Genomic DNA, 14,885 nt, shown 5'->3' on the forward strand with positions numbered 1-14,885 from the left:
AGCGAAAGCCCTTTATGATCTGATTAATTGATGCATTGATGTTTGATTATTATGCTTTACCCTGGAATGTTATTTATTGGTGAACCTATGCCCTAGGCTTTTTATTCATTGATTTCCTCTATTCTTATTCTTCCCTACTTTTAATCTCCGTAGTTTAGTTTCCTTTTATTGTAATATAGTCGTTACTTTATAATTTAGATTGGTTGAATTAATTAGGAATAGAAAGACCATTTCCCCCTCTGGATTCGACCCTACTTCCCTATATATTATTAGTTAGTGGTTTTAGGAATTACTTTTGATTAGGTGATACGACTTTAGCCTGTCAAAATTTGGCGTCGTTGTCGGGGAAAACGGTTTTATTTTTATTTCTAATTATTTTTGTAGTCTAGGTTATTTCTTTTTGTTTCAGAGAACGTAAGTTCTTTGAGGCAAGTCTCATATTTGCTTTTAGTTCTTTGTTTATGCCCAGGTGTTCCAGATCAAGTTACATCCCATTCGATACTGAGATCGAACGATCCTTCCATAGACAGAAGAATTTTTACAAGCAAATTATGGCGGGTTTTGGTGATAATAATAATAACCGAGACCCTCCAACTGATTCTAGCGATTCAGAGGTATCTTCAGATCTTGAATCAAAGATGGCGGTACTTAAGTAGCTCAGTGATTATTCACAACCAAAGCTTTTAGATTTTTCACACCTTACTCCCACTCCAGCTCTTGATGGGGTACAGTTTGAGATTAAACCCCAATTTATAACGATGATAGAAAGGAAGCAATTTAGTGGAGCTAAGGGTGAAGACCCAAATCTTCATATTGTAGACTATTGTCAGTGTTGTAATACCATCAGGCAAGCTGGGGTCACATAAGACCAAATTAGGGAGATTCTCTTTCCTTTCTCTTTAAGTGGAAAAGCCAAATTATGGTTTAATGGTTTAAATAGAACTGCACTTGGGATGACTGGGAAACTCTTATTTTGAATTTTTATAACAAATATTATCCTGCAGAGAGAATAGCTGTACTACGGAGTGCAATTCAGAACTTTGCCCAAGAAGCCGATGAAACTTTATATGAGGCTTAGGAGAGGTTCAAAGACTTACAGAGAGAATGTCCCCACCATAATCTGGCACAATGACAGTTGATCCAAGCCTTTTACAATGGGATTGGAAATTCATCTAGAATAATATTAGATTCTGCAGCTAGTGGGAGGTTTATGAACCTTAATGTTAATGATGCTGGTCAAGTTATTGAAGATATGGCGATACATAATTCCCAATATGGGAATCCTAGAGGCTTTGCTAACAAGGGGAAGCATAGTGTTGACTTTGTATCCTTTTTGCAAGCTCAATTAACCTCTATCTTCCAGAAATTAGATAATCTTAGTACTGCAAATGTAGCTAATGTTTCTACAATTAATAATAATGCTAATGAGGCTTTCTGTGAAAATTGTGGAATTTAGGTCATTGGGAACAAGATTGGAGGAGTTCTATGGAGCAAGTCAATGCCTTTCAAGCTTATAAGCAGAATAACCCACTCCAACACCTACAATCCTGAGTACCGGAATCATCTGTACCTTTCCTACCGGAGCACCAATGTTCAAAATCCACCACCTCCACAAGAATCACAGGCGCCACAACAAACTCAGCAGAAATATTACCACCCCAATGCTGGCCAGAAGAACCAACCACAACAACCCTCCTCACCTTCCGACCCTGCTCTTGTAGATATTAGAGCGATGCTGGCTAATATGCAGAAGCACATGGAGAGTAGAGATGCGCAAATTGATTCGATACTAGCACATAATAAAATTGCAGATAATCAAATTGCGTAAATTTCTGCTATTATGCAAGCCCGTCAACAGGGAGCCCTGCCAGCTTAGCCGACCAGGCCTACGGATCAAGCCCAAATTTATTTGATACTAGTACATAATAAAATTGTAGATAATCAAATTGTGTAAATTTCTGCTACTATGTAAGCCCGTCAACAGGGAGCCCTGCTAGCACAGCCGACCAGGCCTACGGATCAAGCCTATGGAATTACTCTAAGGAGTGGTTTAAACTATGAAGGGCCCCCTATGCCCAGAGATGATGAACTTGTTTTAATAAATAATGCTAATCTTGATTCCATTAAACCTGACAATGTAGCTAATAGCCCTGCAGGGCTAAAGAATAGTACTAATATATTTTATTTTACATTGCAGGGTACGACTCCAGGGAAAGTAGCAACTCCAGATTAGAGCCGTAATGCTCCAAAGCCAGTGTAATACCCCGTATTTTTATACGCATTTTATTTAAAGTATGTATTTTATAAAGTATTTAAAATGGTTGTAATTATTTTAATTAAAGTATTTTAATTAATATTATTATTAAAGGAAGTTTATTTAATTATGTTATTTAAAAGTTGGGGTTTTATTTTTGGAAGTTTAATTTTTAACAAGTTTTATTAGGGAAGGAATTAGGAAAAAACCTAGAATAGGGTTAGTAGAGAAGGGGTATAAATATCCCACTTATGAGGCAAATCAAACTTTGCCCAGAGTGGAGAAAACCCAAGGTAAACTTCTCTCTCTCTCTCTTCCTTATTTTTTTTCCTTTTTCTTTTTCCCCTTTCCCCTTAAACTTTCGGCTGCCCTCCCTCACCACCGCTGCCAGCCACCGGCAGGCTGGTGGCCGCCGCTGCTAGCAGGCGCAAGCCGCCGGCAGCAGGCAGCCGCCGCTAGCAGCCGGCAGCCGGTGGTGGCTGGCGCCCTTCTTCCCCTTTTTCCTTTTTTTTTCGAACCTTATATAAAAAAAAATTGAAGCTTCCTTGTTTTAATTGAATCTATACTTGGATCTAAATATAAATTATGAGTTTAGGGGTTTAATTTTGATGTTTGATAATTGTAATTGTATGAATTAATTTTCAGATTTGGTTTTAATTAAAAAGCCCCAATTTTTTAAACCCTAAGTCTTTGATTTATGAAAATTATGAAAGCATATGAGGAATTAATGTTTGGATCTTCAATTTAAGTGTTTTAAGACTAAATTACAGCAAGTTTTAATTAGAATAAAGTGCTGGAATTTTATGTAGAGCACTTAATATGATGTTTTTGAAGGAAATTTAAATTACCCATTAAGTTGGACTTAATTAGAGTGTTTTAAATATAATTTCAGCTTATTCAAATTATTTTAAGAGGGGTTTTAGGATAGTATAGATTGCTGGGAATTTGTTTAGAGTGGGTTTTAATGCTCTATTATAATTTTAATGTGTAGGAGACTTCGAAGTGAGCAATTTTTTACTAGTCGTGACGATTTTAGGATCGTATTCAAGGTACGTTCGCGTACTTAGCATATTTTGATGATGTAGAATCATGCTAGGTTTAATTTCAATCAATTACAAGTAGTATCATGCTAAGGTTTATGTATTGAATCGTGAATTATTGGTGTTGGTGATTGAATTGTGAAGCATGAATTACTTGTGATGGTTTATGGATTGGAAAATTATATTTTGGCATGATTATATGGACTACATATTTATTTATGGCATGATAGAGAGCATGTTTAATTAAACTAATTGTTTAATTATGTTTGGAATATTGAAAGGAAATTTTATTATGGTTCATATAATTTTTATTGATGCTTTAAGCATGAGAAAGGAGATATATAAGTGTCTATGTACACAAGGAATAAATTGTATGTTGGTGCCTTTGTGCACTTAAGGTGTTTTAACACCGAAGTATAGGATTGTTGGCGCTTTATGCGTTTAAGGTGTCTTCGACACTGAGGTAGAATTAAAAAGGGTTCAACATTAAATAATTTGTGGTCACTAATTATTCAAGAATTAAATTGGTATATTTGTTTGATTGAATAATTATTGTTGATTGACTATTATGCCTTGAGAGTCATCACCAAGTCTAATAATATGTAAATAACGTAAAGTGAAAGAGATTACGCACCAAAACTCTTGGAACGTATATACCTTGAGTATGAACATATGGGGGGAATTATGTGACTTTATATTTGATCATAACTTCTAACGGAGTACAGGACGCTGTATATTCCTTTTTATTATTATGCGCTGGAATTCCGCCACCTATGTGTGGCACAGGTTTGTTGCTGACACGGTTAGCTCCCGTGTCAGTTAACCCCAATTTATTGGGATAGGATTAGTTGGAAACCCGTTCGATGCGTAATCAACGCTAAATGAATTTTTAGTGTCTTGTTGATTGTTGTGTGTGCTTGTAAACAGGTGCAATGAGGTAAGTGTGTGTGATGATAGGAGAATGCATGTTAGTGTGTTTAATTACGCCTATGTACTCAGCTTTGCTGATTGTGTGTGTTGTTTGTGTCTGGCCATGTCTTTATCTTGGCCCTACGATGATCCATTTTAATGGAGAGTAGTGGGGGCAAGTAGAGATACACTTTTCAGGTATTGAAGCATTTCATGACGGGGCATGAGTGAAGAGAGAATCATGCTAGCTTCTATTAGAATATGATGTGTTTTATGCATTGAATATTTTATTATATTACTTTATGGATTAACACAAAAGATTGGTTGTTTCGATTTTGAATAAGGGCCTTAAATGGTTCCAAGTTGTAGTGGATTTTAATTGGCTTTGGTTTTGTTGATTTTCAACTTTATTTTCGTTGGTTTGGTTTTTAAATCGTGTTATTTAAATAGTGTTGGTTTTCAAGTCTTCCGCTGTGTATCTTTGATAGTTGCCTTAGCCGTTTTCACGGTGGCGGTAAAGTCTTAGATATTCCTAAAACGTATTTTAAAAGGAGTAAAGTGTGCATTTAAAGGAAAGGAATTTCTAGGGTGTTACAGCCAGTTATCAAACTTCCATTCCCCAATCGTCACTTGAAAACAAATTTGGATAAGCAGTTTGGTAAGTTTCTGGAGATGGTAAAAGATTTGCAGGTAACAGTTCCCTTCACTGAATTAATTACACAAATTCCTGCATATGCAAAATTTATGAAAGAAATATTGACAAGAAAAAAGGTCTATTAGTGAGGCAGAGACAGTAGCTTTCACTGCAGAATGTAGTGTCGTACTTCAAAATAAATCTCCACCTAAACTGAAAGATCCGGATAGTTTTTCTATCCCTTGTCATATTGACAATCTGATGATTGATAATGCATTATGTGATTTGGGCGCTAGCGTTAGTGTTATGCCATTATCTGTGTGTTCCAAGCTAAATATGGGTAAATTAAAAGCCACTAACATTATTCTACAAATGGCCGACCGTTCTTTTAAATACCCCTTAGGTGTTTTAGAGGATGTTCCTGTTAGAGTAGGTAAATTTTATATACCTGATGATTTTGTTGTTCTTGATATGGCGGAGGATATGCAAACCCCAATTATTTTGGGTAGACCATTCCTTAACACTGCAGGAGCAATTATAGATGTGAGATATGGCAAATTAACACTATCAGTAGGGGACGATAAAATTATTTTTAATCTTAAGAATACCCCTAAAAGCCCCATGACATAGGAGAAGTGTTTTAGTGTTTATGTGGTTCAAAATTATTCTAACAAGCCCCAAGCTCTTGTAAAATATCCCTTGGAGGCGGTATCTTGTGTTGCGTCTTCTACAGATGAGATAGACAAATGGCAGAAGGAAGTTGATGCAATAGAAAGAGCCCTCTACACTGTCGGTCTTGGCTTCGAAGATGATAAGGTGGAATTAAACAAGCAAGTTGTGGAAATTGAGTCTACAATAAGTGTTCCGCCAGATCGAGTTGCAAGTGTTAAATGTATTGACAATTTGAAGCAACCATCGATCGAAGAGGAATCTTTAGTGCATAGCATTGAAGAACCCCCAATCCAAGTCAAGGAGGATCCACCACATAAGGTGAATTAACGTCCCACAGGGTATGTTAGGAAGCCGCGTCGTGGCCTAAACACCGCTCGATCGGGTGAGAAACCACCCGACCAAGCGTTAGGCCAAGGGTCATAGTTCTTATACTTGGTAAAAAGGTCATGAAGGACCTAGATAAACCAACGCTTTGCGGGAGGCAACCCGTATTTTAATGCTTTTTAGACTAGTTTTTCTTTCTTTTTCTTGTGAGAAGAGAGATGAGGGAATTTAATGAGTTTTATGAGTTTTTGTACAGGTTTGACGGAAAAGAGTTAGCCAGAAATTGAAGAAAAGAAGAAAGACAAAAAGTCGTCCAAGTAAGCCTCGGGCCCGATCGGGCGAAGCTCGCCCGACTGGGCGCGAGAGCAAGGGTTCAAAAAGCTTAAGCTTAATTTTTGCCCGACCGGGCGCGAGATTTGACGTATACGGTGATTTAGATCGCCCGACCAGGCGCGATAATAGAAGAATTATTGGGCAGCAGATCGCCCGATCGGGCTAAGCTCGCCCGACCGGGCGCAAGAGCAGCAAAAAATAAAAACACAGATCGCCCGATTGGGCGATAGTCCGCCCAACCGGGCGCGACACCAGCCGCCTCCTTTTCTTCTTCTTCCTTCTTCTTTCTTTCTTCATTTCTCCTTTCCTCCATAACTTTCTCTCTCTAAAACCTTAAAACCTCTACCTTCTCTCTAAGATCTTCTCTTCATTACTCACTCAAATCTAATAATTTCTACATATTCTTAATCCTCTCTTCATCCTCTACAATCCTAAATAAAAATATTCAAGTTTCAATCAAATAATTTCACACCTATTTTTTCTACTATGGCTTCAAAGAGGGCTCGATCAATTTTTGGGAGGAGTTCTAGTTCGAGGGAGGAGTACGATCCATATTTGTAACTCTCCTATTGGCTAACAATCCGAATTGCTATCCAAGAACAAAAGGAACGCCTAGAACACCTTGCCGGGCGGGAGGTAATTCCTTCATGGTTTGTATGATTTTGTTAAATGATTTTTGAATGATATAGGAATGAGAAAATTAGTTAACATGCACTATCCTACATACCGTGAATTAACATGTGAATTTTTGTCTTCTTTGAAAGTTGTAAATAGTAGAAATGGACCGAACTTATTTTTTAGGTTGGACAATAGGAATATTAGTTTGACATATGTTGAAGTTTGTAAATTATTTGAATGAGAAAATTCATTAACATGCGCCCTACTATTTATAGTGCAAGTTTGGAAAATAAAGTTTGTTTATTCACTCAAGTACTTTATTGTTATATTTTTGTGAGTGAAATTTGTAAGTGTTGGGGTTGTTGTTTATGTTTAAAGTTATTTTTGGTGGATTCTTGTTGGAGTTGGTCATGTTGGAGATGTTGATCATTATTTATTTTGATCATGGCTTTTATTAGGATTTGCTCCTTTAAACATATCTTTTCTCTCACTTATTCTCAAATGATTCCTACCCTTTACCCTAGCCTTACATTACAAGCTTTAAAGACCTTCCGACCTTTGTGCATAGAGTTGTATGAATATGAAAGTGTTTTTTATCAATGCAAGTTATGATTTGACATATTTCGAGTCGACTAGTAGGTTGAGTGTACATCTTTTTAACACACGAGAGTGTGAGTAGGGAGGACATTGTTCACATTAAAGGGGTTGGTTGGAGAGCGATCGAGTACATCTTTTACTCTCCACATAAATGAGAGTTGAGTGTGTGAGCACTAGTCTTGAATTCTATATGCTCTTGTGGTTTGCTCTATTTGACAATTGTTAGGGAGGAAGAGTAATTGGATGGATGAGATTGGTTGATGTTGAAGCATGTTTATTAGATTTACCTTGAATTGTTTGTGCTTGATTTTTACTTTTTAGGGTGAAGCATATTTATTTATTCATTGATGAGATCTTTGCTTAGGGACAAGCAAAGGTTTGGCTTGGGGGAGTTTGATGTGTCCATTTTATATAGTATTTTACCCCCATCCCTTGGTCATAATTAGTAGTGTTTTTGGCTCTTTAGTGCCACTTTTATTACTAATTGGTGTTTCCTAGTGTTTTTATAGATTTGATTGATTTTTGTAGGGATTTGCACTTTTGGAGCATTTTCCTGAGATATTATGGAGTAACTACAAGCATTGGAGATGCACGACCGTCCTTCATAGCCCAGGGCCGGTTAGAGCCATCGAGCCGATGATTAAGGGCTCGGTATATGTGATACTGGGGCATTTGGACTAAGTATTCAAGACCCGAAGAGGAAATCCGGATTGGCCCGAAGAATTGGAGCCCAATCAAAGTCCATAGAGTGGCCCAAGAGTGCCGCCCGGCCATTAGAGGTCTCGCCCGAAGGCGTGCCCAACCAGGCAGGGGAAGCAAAGCTGGCGCCCGAACTCGCGCCCGGCCGGGCGCGAGAGACATACCTGGGAAGAGAAAGGCGCGCCCGATCGGGCGCGTGTTATTATTAGGCGATTTAATCGTCGTTTAATTTTGTTTTAGTTTAGGATTCTTGTTTGATATAAATACTTTTCTGTTAAGCGAGTTTAGTACTTCTTCTTTTACTCTTTCTTAATTCTTCTCTTAGATTTTCTCTCTCTACTTAGCTTTTAGATTAGTTTCTCTCTCTCTAATACTTTGTTCTTCACTCTACTCTTAATTTCAGATTACTTTGGTAACGATTTCTTCTACTTTAATCTCAGTTATTTATTTTAATCCTTTCATCATGTCTTATTTTATTGCTTTGATTAGTTTAGATTTAATTATGTCTGAGTAGTTTTATTTCTAGGGTTTGTGGGGATCCATAAATAATATGAAGGGGTAATTTATTGTTGTTGATTATCAATGCTAGATTAATTTCCTATCGATTGATTTAATGCTCTGTGACTAGATTAGGCCTGATCTTTTATGCATGAGTTTGACAATATTGATTCGAGATTCGAGAGATGAGAATTGATGTTTAGGTCTAGTTTATATAGGCAGGTTAATTTATAAATGGTCAAGTCGAGATTCGAGAGATGAGATTTAATACCAGTAGATTAATTTTGTGATTGTAATACGTAGCGAAAGCCCTTTATGATCTGATTAATCGATGCATTGATGTTTGATTATTATGCTTTACCCTGGAATGTTATTTATTGGTGAACCTATGCCCTAGGCCTTTTATTCATTGATTTCCTCTATTCTTATTCTTCCCTATTTTTAGTCTCCGTAGTTTAGTTTCCTTTGATTGTAATATATTCGTTACTTTATAATTTAGATTGCTTGAATTAATTAGGAATAGAAAGACCAGTTTCCCTGTGGATACGACCCTACTTCCCTATCTATTATTAGTTAGTGGTTTTAGGAATTACTTTTGATTAGGTGATACGACTTTAGCCTGTCACCGCATCATCCGTATTTCCACCCGTCGGCTGCTCAGCAATTTCACCATCCTCCTCATCCTCAAACGAGTCCGATGAGGAGTCGAACTCTTCAACCTCAGAAGCTGCCTTGGCTGCCTCCTCCTGAGCCTGTTGAAGAAGGTCAGCATTGAAATCCTTGTTGGCTTGATCAAACTTGGATTTCCAAGTGCCATAGTCAGCACCCGGTTGTACTGCCTCCCATGCCATTTGCATGATGGCTTCATTATCTTCCATTATTTGTTTGACAAGGGCTTCCTTCTCCTCCTCGGCTCGGGCCTCAAACTTGGCCTTTAGCTGCTGCTCCTAGTTCGCCAGACGCTTCTCCAAGCGGCCAACCCGATCCTTGGCACTTTCGGCCTCTTTCTTGGCCTCTTGTAGAGGCTCAAGCTTTTCCTTAAGGCCCTTAATTTCGGCCTTAAGTTCAGTGATTCTAGAGCGAGCCGACTCCAAGTCCTTCTTCACCTACAGGTTGGCCTCCTGGGAATACATCATATCAAGGGTGAGTAGCTCATTTTAAGCAATTTCAAATTGAGCTCGGTCTAAGGCGGACTCGGCTCGAGCATGAGTAGTCGTTACCTCTTTGGACTTCTCTTGGAGAGGCTTCTTTAGCCCCTGAATGCGCAGCATGGCCTGCATTTGAGTAAAGATCCGAATGGTTAAAACCAGTCGGATATGTACTTGAAAATAAATGAATCAAGTTAATTCTTTACCTCACAGAGGTTCCCCAAGATGGCATCCACGTTAAGGGTGCCGACTCCTCTCACGGACGCCTTGCCATCCGGATCAAGCGCCCTCAGCATCTCCTTGACCATCTAGATGACAATCGGCCTTTGCACAGGAACTACAAGATGAAAATGAGTTAAGAAAATTCAAAGGATCTATCTATGTGATAGTATCAAAGGTAGAAATGGTTTATACCATCCGGTTGAACCTCCTCCTCCTTTCCATGACGCCTCTTCTCTCCTGCTGAGCCGACATCAGTGGTGGGTTGCTTGAAGCCACCCTTTGATGCCTTGTTGACATCCGGTTTGCTGACCTCCCTGTCAGCTTCGAGAGTAGAGTCGTCTCCTGTTTTCTTTGGCTTGTGAGCAATGTGCTTTCGAGACTTGCCGAATGCGCTCACATCACCCGCCCCAATCTTCTGGATTTTAGGTTGGGATTGCTTAGAGGGAGAAGGTCTGGTGGAGCCACCCTACATCAACAAAAAGAAAAGGCGTCAGAAAACATGCGGGCAAAATTGATATTGCTCAAAAATACCAAGTATGACAAACAACTACCTTGGGTGTCCCGCCTGTTTTCTGTTCGTCATTCGTCCGATTAAAGACGTTCGAGCGGTATTTTTCCGCAGAGACGGCAGCCGGCTTCCTTGATGCCGAGACTTTTTCCGTAGCTTTGTCTGCACAAAAAGCAAGAGTTAGAATTTGCAAACAAGTATCGAAAAGCAATTTAAAGTTACATAAATATCAGACGGCCGACTACCTCTCGGCATCTTAGCCCACAAGAGGCCAAGAACACCCCATCCTCTGACCATTTGTATAGGGGATGTAGCTCTGAGCGAAACCTCTTTCTCCCCCTGTTCATTTGTCCGGACGGACACTTTGAACAACCTCCTATCAAAGATTTCCTCCTAGGCTCGCCTAGGGAGAGGCGGCAGAGCACTTTTGCCAACCAGGAGGGGCGGATCCTTGTTCCACCGATTGTATTTCAGATTCAGTCGGGTATCACAAGAGTGGACTATGTAGAACTTTGTTCTCCAGTCCTTCTAGTTGTTTTCCTTGCCGACTGCCATCATGTACCTCTTGCAGGTGGACAAGGTGTACCAGCCTTCGCCGCCTTTAGCCGGCGCTCGGCTAAGATAGTGCATGTGGGCGAATGCCTCAAAGCTGGGCTTCACCTGCAGTATTTCACATGCGGCAACATACCCGATGATATTAATCCAGGAATTTGGGACAAGTTGCCAGATACCCAGTTGGTATCCGTCAAATATTCTCTCCACGGCCGTATGGAGAGGGAAGCGCAGGCCATCTTGGAGGACCGCCTCGTAGCAGCCAAATACTTGGTCCCTATAGCTGCCCAAGCTGGGCCAGGTTATTGTATCATCCTTGTTTGACATAGACAAGGAAAAGCCATGGCCCATGACGGTCTTGCGCTTAAAATTGGCAAGGTTGGATGCCATAACAGTCCGCTTGCTTAGCGAAACATGATGATAGTAGGAAGCACGTTTCAGGCGCCGAGAAGCACTCGGCTTGGCCCAACCTTCTCCCTTCTCCACTGACAAGGACTCCCTTGCAGTGCTTATCTTTGTTCTGGCCTCCTCTGAAGTAATGGAGGCATTCTCAGAAGATGATGAGGCCGAAACGTCATCTGAACTCTCATCATAGTTGGGGGACTACCGACTGGTGCCAGCAGGGTCCTCCCCCATCTCTCTTCCGACGCCTGTTCTGAAGGCTCGGGTCTGAACTGGTTGTCGGCTTCCCACAGTATGGTATCACTGGGGGTGCCGCTTGAAGAAGGGGAAGAGTGATAGGTTGGAGTTGGGGGAGGGCCAGATGAAGGGCTTGGGGGGTTGCCAAAGACTTCATTGACAGGCACCCTAATGGAGCCGTCAGAATAAATGGTCGACCCCTCCGAATGGTAATAAGAGCCATCCGAACAATAAATTCTTGTTGTTTTCTTCGTTTTGGTCATAGTGTCCTGCACAGACACAGAAACGGTCGGATTTCGGGAAGTTCGCAAAGCAGGATCACTGACCAAGCAGTCGGCACTGCTAGTTCTAGATTCAGCCGTCCCCGGTGACCGGCTGATCACTATCCTATGCCGTGCCGCGTGCGTTTTGGAAACCATTTTTCAAAAAACAAAGAAAAAGTGTAAAGTAAGAGAAAAGAACAGGCGGTTACCTTAGAAGAAGGTACCAGGAGACGCTTGGTTTGCTGGAATAGACGGACAAAAAGCCGAGTGTCGGATGCTTGAAAAGTTAAGTTTTTGAAAGTCTTTGAGAGTCTTTGAAAGTCAGAAGTCCAGGGATTCTCCAAAGATTCGCAAAGGTGTGAATCTATGGGGGGGGGGGGGTCAAACCTTTCTATTTATAGAGGGGGTAAAACCCTAATTTTTCCCTCCACAGTAAAATTTGAATTCGGCCAGCCGGATCCCGACACCTGTCACAGGCGACACGTGGCAAGCGCGTGTCCCCTGTGAGGGGTAAATGATTTGGGTATTTTTATCTTACCAGCTGGCACAATCCGAGCCAGCCACGTGTCACTGGAAGGGGCGCCACCTTGGACCTTCCAGATGGTGACACGTGGCAGGCAGATTTAGCCCCCTGGGAATGGCGGCTTTTAAGGCCCAAATCCCAAGGGGCCCCTGCAAAAACGACATGCCCTTTCCTAAGGCACCAAACCCTAGAAAGGACACACATTCCTAGGATCCTATAAATAGGGAACATTCCCCTCATTTAGGGGGAGGAGATCTTTTTTACAACTTTTATGACATAACCTTGATTGAATACCAGTCATTGTCTGAACTGTCACTCTCAAGAAACAATACACCTGAGCTTGGAATCCAAGCAGATAACCTCTTTTCCGCACGTTTTCACTCCGAACCTATACTAACTTAATCTTCGGAGGTGGACCACCGACCATTCGGTATTCCGTTGTTTTGCAGGTACAGGCGCCCCTTGCTGGATCTAGTCTTAGTGTTGTAACTCTCCCGAGGGACACAAAAAACCCCGAAACAGGGTTTTTTCAGTAACTCTATTTTCAGTCTAATGTTCGTATGTCTTTATTGGGACAATGCTTGCTATGTGCCACACATCTAATAAATAGGATGCCACTCAGCTCAATTAATTTCAGCACCTCATATGACATGCTTCATGGACAGAAGCCTGGATTGAACCACTTGAAAGTTTTTGGATGCCTTTGTTATGTGTCTACCTTGAAGGCTTAGATAAGCAAATTTTATCCCATAGCAATTCAGTGTATTTTTTAGGGTATCCTCCTGACCAGAAGACATATAAGGTCATGGATTTGTCCACTAAGAGAATATTCGTCTCTAGAGATGTTCAATTCTTTGAGAAACACTTACCTTTTCTTAATCCATCCACTATAACGCCCAAATCCGTTTTTCTTCTCATACACACTCCTTTAGACTTTCATACATTTCTTGACCTACGTGAACATTTTGGTCTGCAACCTAAAAATCTCAATCGTTCTCCTATTTCTCACCCTGACAACATTACAAATGCATCTCTTTCCAACCTGATCACACTTATTCCCGTTGTTACGAGGATCGAACACGGGTTCTCTCTATCAAGTGTACTTCCAATCACCACTACACCAACATCCCATTGATGGCTATATTCAATTATAATAAGTGTTGGAAACCTTTTGTTTTTGTTTTTATTTATTTTTGGACAAGATGCTAGGAAGGTTTGCCACAGGCACAACAAATTGCGGCTTTTACTCGTAGAGTTATTATGTTGCTCAAAGTGGATCAACTATATCATTTCCAGAGAAAAAAAAAAGTGAATTAAAAGGATATTGGAGCTTTTCACGTGCACCCCTCTCCGTCTCTTTCCTCCATTGAAGCGGCTATTCTCCGTTGAAGCTACTCTGAATTCTCCGTTGAAGCAGCTTGTGAGCTTTTCTCTACTCCATTGAAGCTCAAGTAAGATATATTTCTTTCTCATCGGTTATCAGTTTCACAATCTAGTGTTAATCATTGATTCAATTGAAATTAGGGTTAATCTATAGACTATGGCTGATTGATTATAGTTTGATTACTGAAATGCTATAATTACTGTGGTATAGCTTGTATTTGATATTTTAGGATATGGGGTGTTTTGCATCAACACCAAAGGAGGGCGGTGGGAATAGAAGACGGCCGAGCAATATTGGGGAAGTCTCGGTGTTCGTACCCGGACTTCGAATTCCTAAACCTGTAGATTTCTCTCAGTGCCTTGGTGATCATGTACCTAAAACTGTTGTCGATCGTTTGTCTGCTCTTAGAACCCAAATTGTTGTGATGGTTGGCCATGAAGCTCTTACAGTTACGAGATCAAGAAGAAAATCTGCTACCCAACACGGTTAGTTGATTGTTGGAATGGAAGTTACAATTTTTATGCTTTGTGGATTGCGAATTATAGTATTCTCACACTTTCAACATACAACCTTTGCTTGTATTCAGGAGGTTCGACTTTGGCTGATCTTCAGCAAGCCCTTGAAGATTATTTGCCAGTTCTTCTGGGTTTAGTTAAAGATGGTAAGCATCGTATCATTTTGTATGAATAATTATGCTTGATTTAGACGTATTCAACTTTTGCCATTTCATTATTTTCTCAGGAAGTCCTTTACAACACAAGATACAGTTTGCTTGGGTTAATCAGGAGGATGTTGCCGAGGTTGAGTTTCATTATCCATTTATGTTATAGTTTTAATTTTTTTTTTGTTAGCATATGGTATGCTTTTATTAGGAAGTTTAGCAATTAATTCCTGTTTTCCAATCTTCAGGAAACTGCCATGTCTAATGCTTGGTATGAGGTATCGTCTGTCCTACATTTGATGGCTATGCTATCATTATCACAAGCCAACCTATTACTTCTTCCCAGAATATCTGCTGATGGCTATCAGCCAAAGGTTTCAGATGGTAGGCATAGATTTCATGTTTCA

The 14,885-nt window shown here is 40.2% G+C and overlaps 1 protein-coding gene across 2 annotated transcripts in view; it reads left to right on the plus strand.

Annotated features, from left to right (window-relative positions):
* Positions 1 to 13,684: 13,684 nt before the first annotated feature.
* Positions 13,685 to 14,885, plus strand: part of LOC110699833 — a 34,829-nt gene continuing 33,628 nt past the window's right edge. Inside the window, exons 1-5 of one of the 2 annotated variants that reach the window (XM_021877346.1) lie at positions 13,685 to 13,884; positions 14,028 to 14,302; positions 14,404 to 14,478; positions 14,559 to 14,617; positions 14,727 to 14,862. In XM_021877346.1, the coding sequence (XP_021733038.1) occupies positions 14,050 to 14,302; positions 14,404 to 14,478; positions 14,559 to 14,617; positions 14,727 to 14,862 (523 nt within the window). In that variant the 5' untranslated portion in view covers positions 13,685 to 13,884; positions 14,028 to 14,049. The remainder of the gene's footprint in view (positions 13,885 to 14,027; positions 14,303 to 14,403; positions 14,479 to 14,558; positions 14,618 to 14,726; positions 14,863 to 14,885) is intronic. The other variant, XM_021877352.1, reaches the window with a different exon arrangement.

The sequence above is a fragment of the Chenopodium quinoa genome, unplaced genomic scaffold, assembly GCF_001683475.1.
Source record: "Chenopodium quinoa cultivar QQ74 unplaced genomic scaffold, ASM168347v1, whole genome shotgun sequence".
Classification (NCBI taxonomy): domain Eukaryota; kingdom Viridiplantae; phylum Streptophyta; class Magnoliopsida; order Caryophyllales; family Amaranthaceae; genus Chenopodium; species Chenopodium quinoa.